The sequence below is a fragment of the Choristoneura fumiferana genome, chromosome 11 (assembly GCF_025370935.1).
Source record: "Choristoneura fumiferana chromosome 11, NRCan_CFum_1, whole genome shotgun sequence".
Lineage (NCBI taxonomy): Eukaryota > Metazoa > Arthropoda > Insecta > Lepidoptera > Tortricidae > Choristoneura > Choristoneura fumiferana.
The window spans coordinates 6776729-6800696 of NC_133482.1; the positions used below are offsets into that span (position 1 = coordinate 6776729).

Below are 23968 nucleotides of genomic sequence, written 5' to 3' on the forward strand. Positions count from 1 at the left end.
GCGCCCCCCCCCTCTAAAATCTAAACTGTTGGGGAAAAATTAGAAAAAAATCAGAATGGTAGTAATATATCAAATTACAAGGAAAATTATAGCGGCTAAGATTTGAGAATTATTAGTAGTTTAAGAGTAAATAGCAGCCTAAGGTATAAAATATTATACCTAATCTTGGAAGATTCAGTACGCAATAGATGGCCTACCAACTCATACAAGCTATATTTAATATTAACAAACAGCAATAGATGGCAATACCATTAACATTTGCATACGAAATCGTTAGAAAAATATTATTTGATTTTTTCGTAATGGCTACGGAACCCTATTGGTGGGGCGTCGGTTGGGGGGTTTTTTACGAACGCTCTGGCCGTTTTTTAAGTTATGTTTAAGGCAATAATTATTCGTGATAGACTTTTATTTTCTTTTATAACCGTTAATAAACATGTGTTCGTTTTTGGATAGGTAACGAATAATTATTGGAGTAGGTAGACACATTAACTTATATATTAAGAACAGACAGTTCTAACAGACTACATTTATAATTTTCATTCAATTTTTATGGAATAATCGAGAAAAACTACCAAAAATGCAACGTTGCCCAGCAAGTACATATAATGGGTAGGTACTCCTCGCTGCTTAACCGGTTGTAGTTATGACGCGACGAGGCTTTGTCATATAATTACTTGAGGCGAGAATTATAAACGTGCTAATTTGTTTACCCGTGTGGTGTCAGGTTAGAATTACACCTCTCCATTTCTTCCGTCGATGTCGTAGGAGGCAATCGAGGATATAGTTTAAGATATACCGTAGGCGACAGACTAGCAACCTACTGTCACTATTGTACCGTTTTTGTCAAACTTAAAACCTAAAATACCTATAAATTATAACAAAAAATAGAACCGACTACAAAAAACCATGAAAATAATTTTCTACCAGTCTGAAGTCGGTGCCTCAGCACGAGCCTGCAGGGTGGACCTATAATCGTCTACCTCACCTACAACTATACGAGTACACGAGTATATTGGGCTTCAATCACTCCTGCTGGCTCGTGCTGAGGCACCGACTTCAGACTGGTAGAAAATTATTTTCATGTTTTTTTGTAGTCGGTTCAATTTTTTGTTATAAAACTTTGTAATAAATTTTTTTGAGTATAAGAAGTGGTGATACAGCGCATGGTGCTGTGGTATCGCTGTAATGCCGCGTCAGGCACGCACAATATCTACGAGTACTAAAGCAGACTCCAATGAGATGTTCGTTTGCAAAAATAGCGGACCGCGAAATGTTTGGTGATTCGTCTACCATCAGGTAGGTACCCTCGACATTATAGGAAGCCATGTTACGAAAGAAAAACCGTTTTCTTGTGTGCCTGCACGAACTCTTGGCGAAAACAACAAACGTTGGGTAATGGGCTTTTGACTTGTCAGCAATTTAAAGATCTCGAAAAAGTTTGCACTTAAGTACTTACTTTCTAAACAGCAAAAAACAGCAGATATCTTTGACATAAATTGATGTGCCAAAACATAGGCTTTGCCTTAAATTTGACAAGAATAATATGTATTACCTCTGATGCATTGCATTTACATTGTTTAAGAGCATCCGCTCAGGTTTATATGTGGAAAAGCTCTTTTGAACCGACATTTGAGCACATTAATTGATTTTCTTCAATTTGGTTACGAGTTACGCGAAGGAAACCTTTACCCAAAGCAAATGACAAAAAAATCTCTACCTGACTCTTTAATAAAACCGTGTAAATATCAATCCAACTGTCGCACAATGTCGTGTGCCTGCAAAAAAGCAGCACTGAAATATATCCTTGTGTAAATGTGTAAACAATAATTGCAAAAACTTGTAACAAAATCACACCAACGGACTACAAAACTGGTTGGCAACATCTATTAATTGGATGTCTGGGATCTAAACAACAATATAGGTATATTTATGTTGTTTTTATTAATTTTGTTTCCTATCATATTATTGTATCTTGTGTTGTGAATAAAATTATTTAATTACTTAACGCATAAAATACAATATACATATATATCAGAAGTCAGAATGAGGTCCGCAATTTTTGCAAACGGAACTTCACTGAGAGTCCGGTCTATACAGAATAATGAGCGTTAATCGTGTTAAATTAAAAATCATTTCCGTTTCAAATCCTTTGTCGTTCCAATACCGCTGGTGACAGTGCTGATCGCCGATCATCATTATACACACTATTCAACAAAGGCGTTAGAGCGTGTAGGTAGGTAGGTACTTATGCCGAATTGCATAACCAGGGAAGAATCTTTTCTATCTTCTATCTATATAAGAAATTGATTCTCAAAAGGCCTATCATATTTATGAAGAATTTGGTCGTTGCAGTTAGGTCTTCAGTAATCTGTGGGTCTTCACCTGAGGGAATCCGTTCAAAATTTACTATAGATATAGTACCTACTCGTAGATAAGGCTTGTTCACAAAAAAAAAAATAGCCATATAGATAAATGTAAATAAATCGTGTATATCTCACAGTAATTAAAATAAAGAAAGATAATTCTGTATGTAGGTATGAAGATTAAAAAAAATACAATGTAAATTTTTATTAAATACCTAACAGTGGGCGAATTGCTTGACCGTTCCCATTGATTGTACCGGTAGTGAAGTGTTAAGCCCACACGAGAACACGAGAAATGGATTGCCATACCAAGATCTTTTAGGCGAATTTTCAAAAGTTACGCATTTAAATGGTGTTCTGGGAACATCCTGGCCCGCCACACACGTTAAAACGCGGCCCCGGTAACATTGTCATGTTTTATTTTTAACGTAAGTTTCATCATACAATAAAATGCATCTGTCGCGATTTTCAATTAAATACTTTTTCAAGTTTTTGCTCGAAATTTTACTTTTCCTTTTAAGGATTTTCTGTTTTTTCCTGGTCCGTAAATTATTTCTATTTTTGGCGTTCCCGTTTCTTTTTTTGCCAGTTTTGCCACCTCTTCCTGGCAGACATGTAGGTTATCTCCCCAATTTTTTTAATAACTTAACGCACGCTGTCTTTAGATATTTTATATCTTTTCACGTGTTGTCGCACGGAAGTTCCCTTGTCTGCACAATAGGACACTAAAATTAATTAACGAGTAAGTATTCTAGTTTATTCTCGGCATGTTGATTTTATCAATTAAATGAGATTTATTTTATATTTTTCTTATAATAGACAATATCGTTATTGAAATGACATATTTTTCCATAAATACTAAAAACTTTCTATTTACTTATGAAGACGCAACTTTAGGCGGCTACTTTTTTTCGTGAACAAGCCTTATTTAAAAACAAGCACTAAACGAGCTACAAACTACTGTTTCCAAACTCAGTAAGTAGGTACCTACCTACTGTGACCAATCCCCCGAATCTCAGGCTGCGTCACAACCTGCACCTGCTTGATGCGACAACATTAATTAATTTGGGCATGCAATTAAGCTACCTGATTCTGGTTATAATGAAAGTAGGTACTTAAGACCCCGTCTACCTGACAATATTTTGCTGCATCAGGTTTCCAATAAATATGATTGTGTATATTTAAAATCAATCAACCAATCAACGGAAACGCATAATTAACAACAGATATCTACATAAGTTAATTGCGTTAGGTAAATCCTCCAATTAAATGGAGATTTAATCGTTCAATCTGAGTGACAATATTAAGCTCAAGTCGAGCAAGCTGCGGAATCTTGACCGTGGCCTACTCGTATTAGACGTTAGACGTAATATTTAATCTATGAAACACTCGTAGTGACATTACTAGTCTAGTTCTATATTCATGATTTTGACCGCCGTATTTTCGACTAAGCTCTAGGTAGGTACTTATTTAATTAAACTAGAAACTCCGGTGCATCTATGCATGCGATAGTAAGTAGGAAACTGCGTAACATGCACCCTCTCTACCAGCAATCCAAAAGCGAATCCAAATATTTATTAAGGGGACCCCATGCCCCAATGACCGTCGATCTGAATTCCTTAGTTTTCTAATGTTTTTTGTAGCTTATTATATTAACAACAACGGCTTTAAGCAATATAGTATCCAATATTTACTTCAAAGTTCATTGTCTTCGAGATATTTGGCATCAAACTTGAACAACTTTAGGCCAAAAAATTTTAGTAAAAAAGTAAAACCGACTCCAAAAAAATAAAAAAATAACAAAAAATGGAACCGACTACAAAACCCTTGAAAATATTTTTCTAGGTAAGTAGGTATGTACGTACTAGCTCGAAGTCGGTGACTCAGCACGAGCCAGCAGGAGTGGGACAATTCACAATAGTCGTCTACCTCACCTACATACTATGGGTTTCAATCCCTCCTGCTGGGTCGTGCTGAGTCACCGCCTTCGAGCTAGTACGTACCTACTTACCTAGAAAAATATTTTCAAGGGTTTTGTAGTCGGTTCCATTTTTTTGTTATATTGGAGTCGGTTTTAATTTTTTGTTAAAAAAATTCTTTATTTCTCACTTTTTAGTGATTCGTAGCCAAAGATCATCTCACAACGATTCCATGAAGCCCAAACACGACTTAGTTACGTTGTTTTATAACAGAGTTCCGTTGCCTACCTTCCGGCTTCAGCATCAGATCAGTTCGAAAGAATCATTAACTTAAAGCTTCTTCTTAGTCGCTTAGGTAAGTATATTAATCATGATAATTTAAATTTAACCCGTGAAATACTTGTTATTAGAGATGTGCCGACTAGTCGCCGACTAGTCGGGAAAGCCGACTATCCGGCCACTTTCGTAGTCGGCGACTAGTCGGCGAATAGTCGGCAAAAAGCGCCGACTATCCGGCTTCTTACTTTGTACGTATATTTCAATAAAAATATATAAAATATATATTCTTCATGTAGGTATAGGTACACAGAGGGAATTACATTATATAAAAAATTTAAGCTGTTAATTTTTGTAGTATTTACTGTTTTTCCTGCCCACACGAGAAATTTATTTTGTCATTAGTTTCTACCCTTGACTTTACGGAATCATTGTCTAATTGTTCAAAAAATCCTTACACGAGACTTTCTGTTTGACATCATCATGTCAGCCGAAAAGACGTCCACTGCTGGACATAAGCTCCTCCAAGGCTCTCCACTCAGACCAGTCTTGTGCTTTCGGCTTCACCGCGATCCGCGATCTTAACCGGGTCGTCGCTCCATCTTGTTGGAGGCCTACGGACACCTCGTCTCCCGGTCGGCGGGCCATTCGTGAACCTTCTGATCCTATCGGCCATCAGTTCTGCGAGCAATGTGCCCTGCCCACTGCCACTTTAGTTTCGCATTCTTCGGGCTATTCGGTAACCTTAGTTTTACTGCGGATATCATCATTTCGGATTCTATCCCGCAGAGAAACCTTGTGCATAGCCCTCTGAGTGACTTTGAGTTTCCTCATGAGGCCCATCGTTAGCTACCACGCACGTCTCAGATTCGTAAGTCATCACGGCAACACACATTGGTCAAAGACTTTTGACTTCAAACACTGCGATAAATTGGAAGAAAAGACACTGCGAAGCTTCCCGAACGCTGTCCAGCCGAGTCGGATTCGACGAGTGATCTCTTTCTCGAAATTGGATCTACCTATCTGGACTTTTAGTCTCAGGTATACATAGTTGTCAACAACTTCGAGCGCAGAGCCTCTGACTATTACGGAAGTTGGCACAACATGGACATTAGACATGACTTACGTCTTGTCTATGTTTATTTTCAGGCCAACTCGGTCGAAAACTGCTGAGGTCGGCGAGCATAGCACTGAAGTCCTCCATGGTCTCTCAGCCATGACCACAATATCGTCGGCGAATCGAAAGGTGATTAAAGTACTCGCCATTAATGTGATGTCTTGTCCTTCCCAGTTCAGAATCTTAAAAAGCATCCTCCAGGCAGCAGTGAACAGTTTCGGATAGATCACATCTCCTTGTCTGACTCCCCGCTGCAGAGGAATAGGCGTCGTGCTCTAGTCCCGTAGTCGGACGGACATAGTGGCGTTTTCGTACAGACACTTCAACACTTCGATATACCGGTAGTCAACTTGGCACCGCTGGAGAGCCTGCAGCACAGCCCAAGTCTCGATCGAATCAAAGGCTTTCTCGTAGTCCACAAATGCAAGGCAAAGGGGGAGGTTATACTCTTCGGTCTTCTGTAAAACCTGCCGCAACGCATGTATGTGGTCTACGGTTCTATAGCCTTTTCGGATGCCGTTCTTTTTGACATGATTAAAATTATTATTTTTTTAGCTCTTTCACTTTAATGAACAATAATAGTAGGCATTATTTTTACACAATATTTTTTTCACAAAAACACCGCTTTGTTAGATACAAAAGCAAAAGTCTAGAAATAAAATAATACGAATAAAATAAAATAAACTGGTTCCGATACGCTTACAGGCGTCGGTTGCGACTTGCGCCCAAATCAGCTGGTTAACAAAGCGTCACGAAATCCCTAAAACTGTGATCGGCTTGGCCGACTAGTCGGCCGATTAGTCGGCTTCTTTACAACCGACTAATCGGCTAGTCGGCTAGTCGGCCAAAGTCATGATCGGCACATCTCTACTTGTTATTGATAGTAGTAGTTCCGTTGGTCAAATCTGGTCTTCATCATCAGTTCCACTTCACCAAATTATGATTTGCAAGAGCAAATGCACGAGTTACTGCTAAATATATCTAAATTACCATAGGTGTCCCTACAATATTTGAAGAGTTCCCTCGATTTCCTTAAGATCCGATCATCAGATCCTAATTTGCTGCTTATGGGACCTAATTGAAAGCATTCCCAGACGAACTCAAAAAATTGTATAATCAGCCACGCCGACAGTGGTAGAATAAAAAAAAACAAAAAAAAATTTTAGGGTAGGTACCTATACCTCCCATTGACGTATAGTGGGGTTGTTTTTTTTCTCGACTAACCCTATAGTGTGGGGTATCGTTGGATACTTAAGTAGGTCTTAAAACCATTGGGGGATTGCTAAGACGATTCGATTCAGTGATCTGTTTGCGTTGCGAAATATTCAACTTTAAAGTGCAAATCTTCATGAAAATCGAGCGTCCCCCCCTCTAAAATCGAAACTGTTGGGAGGAAAAAATTAAAAAAAATCAGAATGGTAGAAGATATATCTAGACTAGACACGCGGAGCGTGTCAAGCCAAGCTTAAGCTAACAGAACTGGCGAGCAGCACCGTGTGTAATTTTACCCGAACCATTTGGAGCCACTTTTGACCCCCTCATAACAAAAACTATTTCACATAATCGTGTCAAATTTGGCTCATTTATTGAGACTTGTGAAATACGTATGTGCTCCAAATTTCATAAACACCTCAAACGGTTATTTAACATCCAAAAATCGTAATTTTTATCACTGACTCACATATAGATCAAAATTCTAACCCAGTTCCAGATGACCTAGAAAGTTCAAATTTGGCATCCAGATAGGTAGTTGCGTGAATACAAAGGAATAAATCAGAAACTAGTAAATTTTTATCATTTTACTATAATCAAAGAATATCATAATATTGAACTTGGCTCTCATTTCACATTTATGTTTTGATGGGGTCAAATTTACAAGGAAAATTATAACGGCTAAGATTGCTTGAGAATTATCAGTAGGTAGTTTAAGAGTAAATAGCAGCCTAAGGTATAAAATATACCTACCTAAATCTAGAAGATTCCGTACACAATACGAAATCCTTCAAAAAATATTACTTGATTTTTTTCGTAATGGCCACAGAAACCTATCTTGGGCGTGTCCGACACGCTCTGGGCCGGTTTTTGTATTGTTTCCGTAATTACAGGAATAAGCTTATAAAATATATTATTTTAGTTTGCGTTTTTATATTGTGTCAGTCAACAACTGACTGTCTTAAATTACTGACAACTCAATAAGCCGTGACCAACCTTCGAGTCACGGATCACGGTTGAACAATAAATATGTTTATTAATTTTAGAAGGTATACTTACTATACAATAGGTACCTACTTCTACCTGGTTTGACGTTAGGTAGTATAACTCTTCTGTGTAATAAAATAAGATAGTTTACATGAGAAGCAAGCATTTTATATAAACAAACGTTATCTAACGATTTCTTTGTTCGTTCACCTTGTTTTCATAGGTAATTACACAATAATAGTGCAAGTTTCATAATGTTTCCGGGTTTATAGTTTTAATTGATAGACTACACGTGGTGTCGTTAACAATACGGTATTGACTACGGTTTCACGGGATACCCGTAAAAGTAACAAATTTGGAGTTGAAATAAAAAATACAAAAAAGACTCCAAATAACCAATCATTTTGTATATGTTTTATAAATTAAAACTTCACAATGCCTGTTATCGAATAGAAAAACAATTTTTAAGCTACCTTTACAAATAACAAAGTTAGACAGGTTTGAAATTCAAGATTAGACAGAGAAAGACATACTGGCATGTGACGTCACACGCCAGTACCGCCATACTTGCTGCATAGAGAAAAGCGTTTGAGTAAGAGACAGGTATATAGATTTTTCAAAAAATCACTATAAATCCAATTTTCAACCGATTTAAATTTTCTCTTCGCTAAACACTATCTGTATACTTATCTATATTTTCATAATAATATTAAGATACGGCAAAATCAGGAGTTGTCAAATACCGTATTAGATACACCATGGGTTAGTCCAGTCCCAGAATAATTATCACTTAGTTGAATACCTAAGCTAGTGATTTTCAACTGAATTAAACTGAATTATTAAGCAATAAACCAAGGATAGCATGAATCGAAGAACCTATAGGTACTTATTGTAATTGTTCCTTCGTGAGCGGGCATTGAGCCGAGACGAGGATTGTTAAAATAACAATTATTATTTTTTGCGTGATTGGACTTCTATTCTTGAAGTACCTACCGAATAAATAAAAGATAATACATAGTTCAAGTACCTACTTAAGGTGATTTTCCACCGGCGAGGCGAGACGAGAATTGAAATTTGTAGATACCTATGAATTCTCGCGCGCCCGCCGCGAGCTGCCGCGGGCGCCGCCATACAAATTGCAATTCTCGTCTCGCCTCGCCGGTGGAAAATCACCATTAGGTAGGTGCCTACGTCATTGTTATTGTTAATGCTTGTAACTATGACAAAGTTCTATGAAACATTAATTACTCAAAATCTGGTTATTCGTGGACTCGTGGTTCTATCCCAGCCGGTCCGCAGACCAAATTTTAAAATTAATGTAAAAGATTGAGAAATGCTACTCTAGCTCTAGCGTAGGTAAGTACTTACGACAATAACCTAACCAACAAAAATTACTTTAATTAATTATTAATTAAATGACTTCAACGTTCAATATCTCAAAAACGGCTGAACCGATTTTGATAAAACATCTAAGAATCATCGCTAGAAACCCTGCTTTCAAATAAAAAAAACCGTATTCAAATCGGTTCACCCGTTTAAGAGCTACGGTTCCACAGACAGACACACGCACACACACACACACACAGACATACAGACACACATACACACATAGCGGTCAAACTTATAACACTCCTCTTTTTGCGTCGGGGGTTAAAAATAAGTAGAAAACAACAAATTGTGCCCGTTAGGTATGTACCTACCTAAAAAGAAACGGTTTTTAAAGTTTAAATTTCTTTAAGTGTAGGTTACATTTTAATGTCGGAGAAATGAAGAAATGAGATTCAGTTTTTTTAATTATGTAGGTAGTTATTGTTTTTGTACGTAGTAGTAGATTGTACAACAAGAGCATAAAACGAGCCATTTTACCCAAGACGTAACAACAATACAACAAGAGCCGGCACGGCGAGGGTGAATAGACACGTCGAGGGGAAAATGGGTTTAATGCTCGAGTATTACACTGATTTTCACTTAGTTTGCGAGGAAATGACATAGCAACAGTGGAAACAATTTTTCACTTACCTACTAAAATGTACCTTTTATTTTTCATGCATTACTATATATATATTTTTTAGTTTTATTGATTTATTTTAATTGACTAGTTTTTATATAAATTAAAAATGATTAAAAAGTATGTATATTTTTTTTTGTTTGTGGCTGTTGACTTGACACCTGATTACACTAGTGCATAAAAATAAAATCTTCATCTAAGAAGGTCTAAGACCAAGGTAATCAGGTGTCAACAGCCACTAACAATGAAGTTTATATATTTTTTTTCATAATTTTGAATTTGTATAACATTAAAAATCAATCAGATCAATCTAAATAAATCAATAAAACTAAAAAAATATAATTATATAGTAATTCATGTAAAATAAAATGTACATATAGTAAGTGAACAATTGTTTCCACTGTTGCTATTTCGTTTCCTCGCCATCGAAGTGAAAAGTAGTGTAAAACTCGAGCATTAAACCCATTTTCCCCTCGACGTGTCTATCCACCCTTCGGGTGGCTATATGAACGTCTTGGGTAAAATGGCCCGTTTTATGCTCTTGTTGTACAATCTACTATTGTTATACTTGAACGTCAATTTTATGGGTGCCCCTTGTTTAGAATAACATTAATTGTCCTAATATGAATGCGCATAACAGATTTGGCATAAAATAATTGTGCATAACATGGAACTGGCATAATTATAAAAATGCACTGAAACGTATTCGCATAATTTATCAAGCGAGTTAATTAGCTTGGTCAGGGCAAAACCGACTCTGTTCTGTTAGGCTAGGTTCAGAAGGCTAAGGCGGGTGCTACGCGAAAGTTAAGACGAGAGTTATCCCAAGTAACACATAGGCGCTACCGTAGCGCCGCTACGACAAGAGTTATAGGAAATCTAGAAGAGTGCTAACCAGATCCTAAAGTTATAAATAAGTGTGTCGCATTTGGAGTTAGAGCGCGCTATAACTCTACCATTTTTTTTATTACCTTAGACTGTTTAATGGCAGTAAAGAGGAGTTACTGAACTGGTTAAGAGGTATAAGAAAGCAATAAGAACTACAAGGGATAAAAACCTGGTAAATAGGTGAAAATTAACTCCTTCAGTGGTACAATAGAGTACTTTGACTGCCAAGAGGGCTGCAAATAGGTCACTATCATCTTTAAGTGATATGAGGGTGGCAAGTGATATGTGTTAGTTGTGATGAGACTAAGCGTGTGTTATAGAGTAGGTAGGTATTTCCTAAATTCGGAATTATTTGAATAATAACCGTTTTAGTTAATTTTGTGTTTTTTATTTTTATTTTTATGTAAAAATTCATTGTTTAAATAAATAAGATTATTGTGACATATTAATATAACAAATTGCAAATAAATACTAAATCATCATCATCATCATGTCAGCCGAAAGACGTCCACTGATGGACATAGGCCTCCCCCAAGGCTCTCCACTCAGACCGGTCATGTGCTTTTCGGATCCACCGCGATCCCGCGATCTTAACTAGGTCGTCGCTCCATCTTGTTGGAGCTACTTATTACTGAACTACTAATAATGAATATTGAACTTTAAATATTGTTTGTATTTGTTTGCGTAAGAAACGTACTGAATAATGCCGTATTTAATTATCTTTATTTGTCTAATTTAAATAATAACTAATAATATATATTGAACCTCGTTTATTAAACCGAAATTCAGAAGTCCAAGTTGAAGGTTTGCCAGAGGGCTATGGAGCGCAGCATTTTGAATGTCAAAAGAACAGATCGGATCCGGAACACCACACTGCGCTCGAAAACGTGCATAGCAGATGTCGGGAGAGAAACCGCCAGGCTGAAGTGGGACTGGGCTGGCCATATCTGCCGCATGCACTCGGAGAGATGGGCACAGGTTACTACCCAGTAGTACCCAGTGGGCGCCCCTAGGTGGTCAACGGAGGCGCGGCAGACCGAGACGGAGGTGGCGGGACGACTTGGACGCATTCAGAAAAGACTGGCAAAACTTAGCTGCCGACAGGGGAAGTTGGAAATCCGAGGGAGAGGCCTTTGCCCAGCAGTGGGACATAGAAAATGGCTAACAAAAAATATATATAAATAAATAATACGTAATACATACTTATAATGAGTGGTATTAACCGAGTAACGTCACAAAATTCCTACAAGCGTTACCTTATAGCTTTACTAATAGATACTTATTTAAAGGTAGGTAGGTACTTAACTTAATATAATTAACTTCGTTATTTTCCTCTGCCGGTGTGTATTGGGCTGGGCATTGCATTTTTCAATGGGTTCTACATGGGGTCTACCTACGTAGTTGTGTTAATATAACTTCACTTTTGTATTTTTATAGTAAGTAATAATAAATAGTTATTTGTGCAACAAGAGATTGATTTTGAATCCGAAGGATTGTATAATTGAATCACGAGCGTAGCGAGTGATTCTAGGTTAGAATCCTGAGAGCAGCGACGGATTCAAACACACGATATGCAAAAAACTTTGGTCTCGTGTGACACTACAACTTTTCACCTCAGTAGCGAGAACATAATTTAAACCAGATATATCTAGGTACTTACAAAATAGTCATCAGTCATCTTCCCAGCCTATATACGTCCCACTGCTGGGCACAGGACTCCTCTCAGAATGAGAGGACTCGGGCCGTAATTTCTACGCCGGAACAGTGCGGATTGGGAACTTCACACACTCCATTCGAAGTGACAAATCAAAGTAGGTAAAGTTCAAATATTTGGAATTCAGTAGTAGACCCAGCACTGCCCTCAACATTAAAAAAAAAAAAAAACTTACTTTGTCTCACGGAGTGAGCTGTTTTTTTTTATAGCAAAACCTGCCTGTTTGAGGTGCTGAGGTGAAAATGGGTGACACTCCCGGTTCGGATAATACTGACATGGAAATACAGATCCTGTTTTTCGTGCGCTCATGCCAGCTCATGTCAGTTTCTATGGGCGTGTAAACGAAAAACAGGGTCGGTATTTCCATGTCGGTATTATCTGGGCCGGGTAAGTGTCACCCGTGAAAACATCATTTTCAAAGTTGTCCATTCATTGTTTCCATTTGTTCAACTAGAATTTTGCGTTCATTCACTGGTGATTTGATTTTCCATTTTTTCCCTTAAATATTTACCTTTAAGTAGTTGCACCTCTTATTTTCTATCAATTGATGGAATGCGATAAAAATTTACTTAAAAACGACCTAATACTTATTTGGGTGAATGGCAGTCAAGTACGTATTGTAAAGTCAACGCTTAATAACCGGTTTTGTTATTTATTTTTATTACACAAATTTAACGGTCGCCTTGAGTCTGGACATCAGTGTAGGTAAATAATATACAAGTTCACATAGGTAAATCTACTCTCTGGATAAAATTATTTATCTCAAATACTTTAAGTTACACCAGGGTTTCTCAAACTTATGGCTCCACGTACCCCTGTTAAAGTTTCTAGACGACAGCGAACCCCTACCTCCTCCAAAAGAAAGTAGTTAAATTGACTGTTGGAGAAACTAAGTTTATTTTTATTTCAAACATCATCATAATATAGTGTATATTATTTATTTCAATAAAGGGTAACAAATATAGGTAAGAATCGTCTTGCCAACGAAAATACAAACTGAAACAAATAACGAACAAATAAGTAACAAATTTGGAGTTAAAAAATACAAAAAGACTGCAAAAACCAATCTTAATCATCTTGCCAGTCTTGCAGCCACCATCACGTAAACCTTGTCGCGAACCCCCTACCGTCGAATAGCGAACCCCTAGGGGTTCGCGTACCCCACTTTGAGAAACCCTGAGTTACACTATAAACAAAACTTTAATCGAACAGTCTTTAATCATTATACATATTCATACATATATTGTGCAGAGTGTACAGTACCTAGTTTAGTATAGGTTAATATTTTTTAGCTACCTATATGTTATGTAGTACTATCTTAGTTTCTTATTACTCAGCTAGGTAAATTTGGAAAGCGAAGTATGCAATGCACACTTAACTACGATAACTTCCAAGTAAACAATCACTAAGTAGGTAGGTATTCGTTTATTTTCTCAAGAACAATACATGCTATCAATAAGGTCTCCACATAACTTATATTATCTTGTTTCCTTTAAATTACTAGGTTAGTTAATCAGAGGAAGTTCCTACAATTATAGTCCCTTTTGAAAGTGTATTTTTCCTACTTAAGTATATGTTTTTTTTTTTGTTTTTATTAGCAGAACGCTTGCTCATCGAACATTGTTTTTCGTTTAAAAAATCTTTGCACATACCTATTTAAATCTAAAATGGTGGTAATTGAGAGAATTTTGTGAAACAACAATATTACACCAAAATATTGGTTATATTTGTCACAGCTGAATATGGAACGGACCTGGCGACTTATTTTTTTAAGCCATTAGCCCGACAGGCGCTTCTTCATTGTGTGTCGGAGCATATCGCAAGAATACTTTCTGCGAACGTAAGCTGAGACGAAAGCAGGTCGAGCAATAATGGACTTATGTAAAGACTTACCGCGGCATTGCTGTACATCGGTAGCGGCGGCGACGGCCAGCAGCGAGCACACGACTACACTCAGTGGGAACATTTTAGCAACTGACTGACTTACTTAACCTAACCGACTAACTTAACACGGACGAAACTTGTTACCACTGCACTGTCCAAGTGTCCACCTCGACGCACGCAATGCTATTTAGCTGCACTTTACCTACGCTGCGACTGGTTATGTTTTATGTATCTACCTATTAGTTGTTTGTGTATTTACCAAAGAGTATCAAGGGCTTCGCTATCTGTCATTAAAGAGGGCAGTGTCTTTTGAATCGTTAAGTAAACTAAAGTTAAAAAGGGGTCCCAAGTGACGTGTTTTCGGCGTTATTTTCTTGCTCAATCCAATTGTACGGTGGTACGGAAAACGGAACCCTTTTGCGTTCGATTCCGCTTGCACTTTGACCGTATTTACTTATAACTTAACTACGGATCGGCAAGTAACCTGTTTACCCGTGGCTCCGTTTGCGTATTAGATTTTACTATTATTATACCTAAAATGACCCAATGTTATTATGAAATATATATATATATTATGAAATTACAATTGATGACGATGATGATGATGATGACGATATTTTAGATTTAGAAGATAATTATATACTTTGGTATTGTTTTTAGGAATAATATACTTGCCATACTTAAAGAAATTTAAGTTTGTTTTTTATTGTCCATCTTCTTCCCTCCATATCTCATGAAATATTGCTCCCAGAGAAAAAAATATAAGTAGAATATTTTTATTGTAGAAATTTTTGTGGAGACTAGTTATAACAACCAGCATAGAAAATGGCGTGGCTTTACAATTATCAACTTCAAAAATGGCCTTTGCAATAAAATACTTAAAAAAGCCTTGAACAGAAAAGTTGCACTTTGCTCCCTCTCGTCAGGGAGGAAAAGTTACTTTTCTGAAGGAGAGGTGTGAAAAAATATAAATCTCACTGCACCTCTTATAGAATGGTGCTAATGTGAACTCTCTAGGGCCAACTAGGCTGTATCTACGTTGTCTGTCAGTCAGCCAGCCATTTAACTGTTTTGTAGGTAGAGTTCATTCAGGATAAAATTGGACTCTAGAAGGTCACAGAAGAAGGGGTTCTAAAATTTTTTTGTGAAATCGTAATATTTAATGGTGATAATGATGAATAAAAGAAGTAATAAGATGAAATCATTACTTTATTTACTTTGTAAGCAGTACACGTAATTTGCTACATAAGATTAATTCGATTTATATTTATACATAACTAGAGTTTACCCACGGCTTCGCACGCGTAAACTATTAGATCTGGTAGTTACAATTGAAATTACGCGATTTTACAAAATTCCCCTGGAAAATCCCAAAATTTATATCGTGATCTTCATTGAGGTTGTGTTAAGAATAACTGTCCAAAATTTCAAGACTCTACACTCAGCGGTTGAAAGTTCAAGATTCTATCCCTATCCCGTAGGAATATCGGGATAAAAAGTAGCCTATGTGTTATTCCAGAAGTCTAGCTACCTAAGTATATACCAAATTTAATAACTATAGCCCAACGGTTGCTATTTCGAAATTTTATCCCTACCCTGTAGGAATATCGGGATAAAAAGTAGCATGTGTTATTCCAGACGTCCAGCTACCTAAGTACATGCCAAATTTCATGACTCTAAGCCCAGCGGTTGTTCTTTCGAGATTTTATCCCTACCCCATGAGAATATCGGGATAAAAAGTAGCCTATATGTTAATCCAGGGTATATGTTACCTGTATGCCAAATTTCATGCAAATCCGTTCAGTAGTTTTTGCGTGAAAGTGTAACAAACATCCAAACAAACATTTATCCATACAAACTTTCGCGTTTATAATATTAGTAAGATAAGATTTAATAACTGTGTTTCGTGGACTCATCCGGTCTCATTCCCTATTTAAAAATATTCTACTAGTTTCTGTTATGAAGTTCAAGCTTTTTTCCATTCCAAATTTCATCAAATTTGGTGCAGTGCTTTAGTTGTGAAAAGTTAATTATTCGTATATGATTAAAGGTCATCACATTTTGATCCAAACTGGCGATTAAAAACTATAATTAGGGGCTGTTTCACCATCTATTGATTAGTGTTAACTGCCGGTTAAATGTGATGCCGTCTCTATTTGTTTTGTTTGAATAGACGGGACGGATCACATTTAACTGTCAGTTAACACTAATCAATGGATGGTGAAACAGCCCATAAATGTACAGAATATTTCTTGAGTTAACAATATCATAAACGTTCCGTTGCAGAATGCTCTTTACCTCTTTAGGTATTTTATAGGAAGACGTTTCTGTTTTTAACAAAACAGGAAGTTTTTTTATTGTTTTTAAATTTGGAGGTATTATTATGTATTATAAATTTTCATTTCGATACATCATAGGTTATTATATAATAAATGGTACGACAACTAAACCTAAACGTTAACTCGATTTATGTGTGACACGTGTAAAATAAAAGTTAGTAAAAATATTTAACAATAAGTGCTTACATACCATAAAAGCGGACATTGTAAACTCTAATTTAAAGGTACCTAATATAAGACTCAATACTTCTAAATTCATTACGAAACAACCATGAAACAACGTAATACTTATTAAATTAAAGCTTGATCACACCAAATGCTTTACCAATCAACGGGTAGATTAATTATGGTAACTAGGTAAACCCAGCAAACTACGATATAGATATAGATGATTGGCAGCGCTTAGTGTGCCTTACAGTCTTCAATAATTATGATAAATGTACCAATCAGTTTAAAATAAGATTATCCAGGAAATCATATTTAATTAATTACGTCCATGACTCGTTGTGACATCATCCCCATGGCTAACCGCAATACTGTTGGTATGGTAGGAACGCTTCATTATGTCTTCAAGATGAGAAAAGTCTGAGGTATTTCCTTTGTTTAGGTTGAGAAGGGAAGCGTGGGGTACTTTGGACTTCTCGATTTCGTTATTTCGATATTTAGAGTCGTTGGACAGGGCCCTAGCAGCCATTGCTTGACGGAGCATCTTCTGCGTTGGGGTTTGCGTCTGCACCAGCACTGCGTAGCACAACACTAGCCTTCTGCTTTCATTGAGCACTCGCCAACGTAAAAAGCCTCGTTGATTCTGTAATGGAACAAAACTTGAAGATTATAGGTAGGTAGGTTACATAATGATTCTTAATAATAGAAAGGGAGCTGTTCATCCATAATCCATAGTAGCTATATAAAATTATGTGTGAAAGTAACTCTGTTCTGTCTTATTACCTCTTCACTATTAAAGCGCTATTTAGAATGTAATTTGGTATGGAGATAGTTTGAGTGCCTAGAAAGGGCGTAGATAGTTAGTTTTAATTTATTTAAATGGCATAGTTCCCGTGGGATAGCGATAAATTAATTCTTCAGAGACCGAGGCCAACGGTTTGATGATGTATTTGACCGTTTTTTATACTTAAGTTTTATAAATTCACTTAACAATGTCTGTTATCGAATAGAGAAATAATTTTAAGCTACCTTTACAAATAAAAAAGTTAAAAGGTTTGACGGTGACATCACACGCAAGTAGCGCCATTCTTGCTGCATAGAAAAAAGCGTTTGAGAAAGAGACAGTTACTTATAAGTAAAGATTTTTCAAAAAATCACTATAAACCAATTTTCAACCGATTTAAGTTTTCTCTTTGCTAAACACTGTCTGCACGTCTATATTTTCATAATAATAGATCAGACATGGCAAATTCAGTTGTTGTCGAATACCGTACCTATTATAAAACTCTCGGGTCAAAAACGTTTGCGACCAAACCTTCGAAACGGCTTGACCGATTTTTATGATTTTTTTTGTGTATATTCGGTAGGTCTGAGAATAGGATGTAAACTATTTTTCATACTTCTGCGTGGATGGAGTCGCGGGCAACAGCTAGTAATATTCAATTTCAGTCATGTCGTTTAGCAAATTATTTATAAATTTTTAAAAGCACTGTTTTTATTATTAATGCTGATAAAAAAACAAACATTCAAAAGTTACTAACAACTTTTTCTGTGGGTATTTATATGGTTACCATAATGTACGACAGGATTTTTGACCCTTTGTCAGGATTGCGGCCGGGCTAGGAAATTGTCAGGATTTTTAGCAAAGACCTCATTAATTAAAAAAAAATATGTTTTCGTAATACTGATTAAGAAATGTCAGGACTTTTAGGGTAATGTCAGGATTTTTGTCAGGACAGGCAACCCTATCTGTGGGCATTTATTTAAGTGCGTAGGTATAGGTATTTCATGACGAGGATACTGTGATACTGCATGCAGACTTTAGTCAGCATATTGTGATACGCCACTTACACGTGCTAATATGTCATGTGTGATATTGATATACGCCATCAAAATTTAAGCAATACTACGTCATTGGGCGGGACATTAGTCATTGCACGAATTGTTAAGTAATCATTTGAACTGAACATGGCTATTAACAACAACTTCGAAGTTTAGTTTATAGTTACCAACCCCTCTGTCATTTACTGCTGACGCAAAATTAAGTCGAAAACTAGTAAGTATGACCTATGGTAATTTTTATTAATTTATCACTTTACGTAGTACCTAAATAAAAAATGCTATTCGAGTTCCGCAATGTAAACCCATCTAAATATTCTATTTACTCGTATAATGTACAAATGGTATGTTTTGCTTTTTTTTTACAACAAAAGTTACTGATATATAAAACATATTAGGTAGGTACAGTCAAAGAAACTGAATCACGTACCAGGGTGGAACTTTTGTGCTACTTACTCATGTTGACATCCCACACATTTGGTCAAAGGAATCATAGTGAAATTGATTATGAAAAGGTTCCACCCTGGTACGCGATTCAGTTTTCTCGACTGTACCAACATTATGTAACTTAACATATAGGTAACTAAGAGCTGGCAGCTTCCTCGGACAAAGAATTAGCCCAGCAATTGAAAGAGTCTGCTTTAAATTATTTGTTTTACTTTTCCTTATTGTTATTATTATTTGTCTTTTTAGGGTTCCGGAGCCAAAATGGCAAAAACGGAACCCTTATAGTTTCGCCATGTCTGTCTGTCTGTCTGTCCGTCCGCGGCTTTGCTCAGGGACTATCAATGCTAGAAAGCTGTTATTTTGCACGGATATACGAGTATATGTAAACTATGCCGACAAAATGGTACAATTTTTTTTTTATTAATACCTCCCATAGACGTAAAGTGGGGGTGATTTAATTTTTTCTCCAACCCTATAGTGTGGGGTATCGTTGGATAGGTCTTTTAAAACCATTGGGGGTTTGCTGCGACGATTTTTCGTTTCATTGATGTGTCATATGTAGGTGTGTAAGAGGCTTTAGGATAATCCATAGAGTAAAGTTCTAGCAATAAACTATAGAGATTCAAGATGGAGTTCGTACAGAAATATGTGTTTTATTTAATCGCAAATGAATCCTAATTAATACCATATAATACATGGTGTCAGGTGTAAAACCTATTTTAAACAAAATCCTAGTGTGGAAAAAGAAAAATAACTATTAATCCTAGAGTGGAACTGATTAAAAATGGGAGAAAAGGTTCAAAAAGTTATCCAAGGGTTACAGCTCCCTGTTGGCCAAGGTGTGTGTGATGCAGAATCTTGGAATAGGTTTAGGCAGAGCTTCGAGATTTATCTAACAGCTGCTGGCCTAGAGGATGAAAAAGAAGAGAGAAAAATTGCAATATTTCTGTCCTGTGTGGGAGATGACGTTTTAGACGTGTACAATGGCCTTGAGAAGATCAAATCATGGAAAGAGTTGGAAACAAAACTTGATGAACACTTTGGAACTAAAACCAATACGGTTATTAACAGCTATAAATTCTTTAACATGAGACAACAACCTGACGAATCAGTAGAACATTTTGTAGCCAAGTTAAAAATAGCAGCAAAGTTATGCAAGTTCGAAGATGAAAAGAGGTTGGTAAGAGACATGATAGTGATAGGAATATGTGACATGAGTGTCAAAGAAAGGCTGCTTAGAGAAACTGATTTAGACTTGGAGAATGCAATAAAGATATGTAAGGCTGCGGAAGAAAGTAGGAAGCAGGTCAAGGAGTTTGAAGCCAACGAGAAGGAACATGTTAGCTTTATAAAGCAAGGAAGATCCAAGGAAAATAGAAAAACATCCAAAGTAATTAAGTGTGACAAATGTGGAAAAGAACATGAGTTAAGAAGTTGTCCAGCATTTGGCCGAAAATGTTTACTTTGCAGTCGGTACAATCATTTTGCAGTGATGTGTCGGTTGAAGAACAGAATGGAAACCAAAGCTACAGGGAAGGAAAATTACAAGAAAAGAATAAATGTGGTTCAACAAAACGATAGTGACAGTAGTTCTGAAGATTATGTAGTGGACACTGTAAGTAATTTTAGTCATAAGTTGCAGTGGTACGAAACAATTAATGTTGAAGGATTAGATGTGAAGTTCAAACTGGATTCAGGAGCTGAATGTAATACCTTATCACTGAAATTGTTTCATAAGATAAAAACAATGTAAAACAGGGTTGTGTGATGGGCAAATCTACTATACTAGTAGTGTATAATGGACAAGAAATAAAAACAGTAGGTAGTGTTGATCTTAACTGTGTAGTCAAGGGTTGTCAAATATTACTTAGGTTTTGTGTAGTAGATTTGCCTATACAACCTGTGTTGGGTTTACCGGACTGTGTTAAACTAAACTTGGTCCAAAAATAGATAGCATCTCTTAAAAGATAAACAAAAGTTTGTACAAGATAATATTGATGTCTTTACGGGACTGGGTGATATAGGTACTTACAGTATTAAATTAACCGAAAATGCACATCCAGTTGTAAAACCAATTAGAAGGGTACCAATAGCAATTAAGGACAGACTAAAAAATACCTTAGACAGTTATGAAAGCAGGAACATAATTGAGAAAGTAGTTGGTCCTACAGATTGGTGTAACAATCTTGTGATAGTGGAGAACCTGATAAGTCACTTCGGCTTTGTTTGGATCCAAAAGAGTTAAATAAAGTTATACTAAGGGAAAATTATCAAATTCCTTCCCCTGAAGAAATTTATCATTCCCTTGCAGGCAAACAAGTGTTCACAGTATTAGACATGAAAGATGGATTTTCAAGTGGCTCTGGACGATCAAGAAAAGCTGTGCACCTTTGGAACCCTTTGGCAGATATAGGTTCAAAAGAATGCCATTTGGAATCTCCTCAGCGCCAGAGGTAATGCAACGTATTAACACTTCTATTTTTAGTGACATACAGGGTGTAATATACTATATGATGATTGATAATAGCAGGAGACAATGAAGCAGAACATGATAAGATCTTAAGTGAAGTTATTAAAGGCCAGAAAGTATAATGTGAAGTTCAATAAAAGTAAAATTCAATACAGAAGTAATTTTGTTAAGTATGTCGGACTGCTAGTATCAAAATCAGGCATTAAACCTGATCCGGAACATGTGAAAGCTATTCTGGAGTTGAAAGAACCAAGAAATATAAAAGAGCTGCAAAAATTCTTAGGAATGTGTAACTATCTAAGTAAATTTATACCAGAGTATGCTAAGACTACAGAGCCACTTAGAAATTTGTTAAAAAAAGATGTCATTTGGGATTGGGGACATACGCAGGAACAAGCTTTTAATGATTTAAAACAAAAAATGAGTAGGGCACCTACTTTAGCTGTTTTAACTAAAAATGGAACAGTTACATTACAAACTGACAGTTCCCAAAGTGGATTAGGAGCTTGTTTACTGCAAAATGGCAAACCAATATCTTTTTATTCTAGGTGTTATACTGAATGTCAACAAAGATGGGCACCTATTGAAAAAGAGTTGTTTGCAATTTGTTCTGCAATGGAAAAATACCACCAGTTTGTCTATGGACGTAAGGTTATTATAGAACTGATCATAAGCCTTAGTGGCCATAATAAGTAAGGACATAAATAAAATTTCTGCTAGGTTACAACGCATGGTTCTCAAACTTTTAAAATATGAGTTTGAGATTAGGTACATTCCAGGGTCAAAAATGTATGTTGCAGACTATTTGTCAAGACATTTTAACACAAAAATGCCAAAGTAGAACCAACTTTAAAGAGTTGGTACATAGTATTGATTCAGAAACAGTGTATGGGCTAGAAAAAGAATACAGATTTCAGCAAGTAAATTACAAGAGTTACAAAATTATACTTTAAGAGATGGTAATCTACAACAAATTATCTTGTGGTACAATTCAGAATGGCCAAAAATGATAGAAATATATATGGCAGAGAGTTAAAAAAACTTTATAAGTTAAGAAATTGTTTAGTTGTAAAAGACAATATAGTGTATTATGGGAACAAAGTACTTATACCAAAACTTATGAGAAAAGAAATGTTGTCAAGTGTTCATGCAGGTCACACAGGGGTTGTAAAAGTAAAAAACAGGCCAGAAAAATGTTGTATTGGCCGAGTATGTCCAGAGACATAGAAGAGTTTGTGTTGTCATGTAAGTCATGTGAAAAGTACAGGTCTTCAAATAGTAAACAGCCTCTCCTTCACATGACCTACCAGACTTACCATTTAGTAAAGTAGGAATGGATGTTTGCCAGTACGCAGGAAAGGAATATCTTGTCTTAGTAGATTATTTTTCTAAATGGATAGAAGTGTCGTTTCTGAGAAAAAAACGGCTGGTAATATAATTAATAAGTTAATGAAAATATTTAGTGCTCATGGAATTCCTAGGCACATAGTAAGTGATAATATGCCATTTAACAGTTTTGAATTCAGACAGTTTGCTCATAAGTATGATATAGAACTAATCACGTCTAGTCCTCACTATCCAAAGTCGAATGGTTATCGGAGAAAGCTGTGGGCATTGTAAAAAATATAATGAAAAAATGTGTTGAGGACAAAAGTAGCTTTGATATGGCCATGTTAAATTACAGAATAACACCAGTAGCAGAATTAGAGTACAGTCCATCTGAGATGTTGATGAGCAGGCTGTTGAGATCAAACTTGCCATGTGCAATGGAAGTCTTAGAACCTAAACTTTGTAGTAATGTAAAAATCAGCAATTGTTAAACCAGGAAAAATCAAGGACCAATTATAACAACTGCTAGAATAAAAAGTCATTTAATATAGGAGATAATGTAATTATTCAAAGTGTGCCAGGAAAGACTTGGTCACCGGGGAAAATAGTAAGTAAAGCTAATGGTCCTCGATCGTTCATGGTTAAAAATGAAAGAGGGAATATTATAAGGAGAAATGAAAAACACATTAGGCCAAGTAAAAATAATTTTTATGTACGAAATAATGGTGACTTGGAGGATCAGACTGTTTCTCGCCGCTCCTTACCCATTATTTTAAGTGCAAACAATACAGAGGGTCATGTCTTGGAGCAACCAGGGACAGGTCGAACCACCAGGTCTGGCAGAGTAGTAAGGAGGCCAACATATTTGAATGAGTATGATCTAAGTTAGTTTATATTTAGTGTACTAAATATACATAGGGGGGATGTGTCATATGTAGGTGTGTAAGAGGCTTTAGGATAATCCATAGAGTAAAGTTCTAGCAATAACCATAGAGATTCAAGATGGAG

At 36.3% G+C, this 23968-nt stretch overlaps 2 protein-coding genes across 2 annotated transcripts in view; one reads left to right on the top strand and one right to left on the bottom strand.

Annotated features, from left to right (window-relative positions):
• Npc2b (Niemann-Pick type C-2b) overlaps positions 1–14565 on the bottom strand; it is a 17439-nt gene extending 2874 nt beyond the window's left edge. The window contains exon 1 of the mRNA XM_074094818.1: positions 14381–14565. Coding sequence (XP_073950919.1) covers positions 14381–14453 — 73 coding nt within the window. The 5' untranslated portion in view covers positions 14454–14565. The remainder of the gene's footprint in view (positions 1–14380) is intronic.
• Positions 14566–19638: 5073 nt separating this feature from the next.
• On the top strand, positions 19639–21510 carry LOC141432338 (uncharacterized). The gene is made up of 2 exons (XM_074093880.1): positions 19639–20776; positions 21473–21510. Exons 1-2 carry the CDS (start codon positions 19946–19948, stop codon positions 21494–21496), a joined length of 855 nt encoding a protein of 284 aa, XP_073949981.1. The 5' UTR covers positions 19639–19945; the 3' UTR covers positions 21497–21510.
• Positions 21511–23968: the final 2458 nt, after the last annotated feature.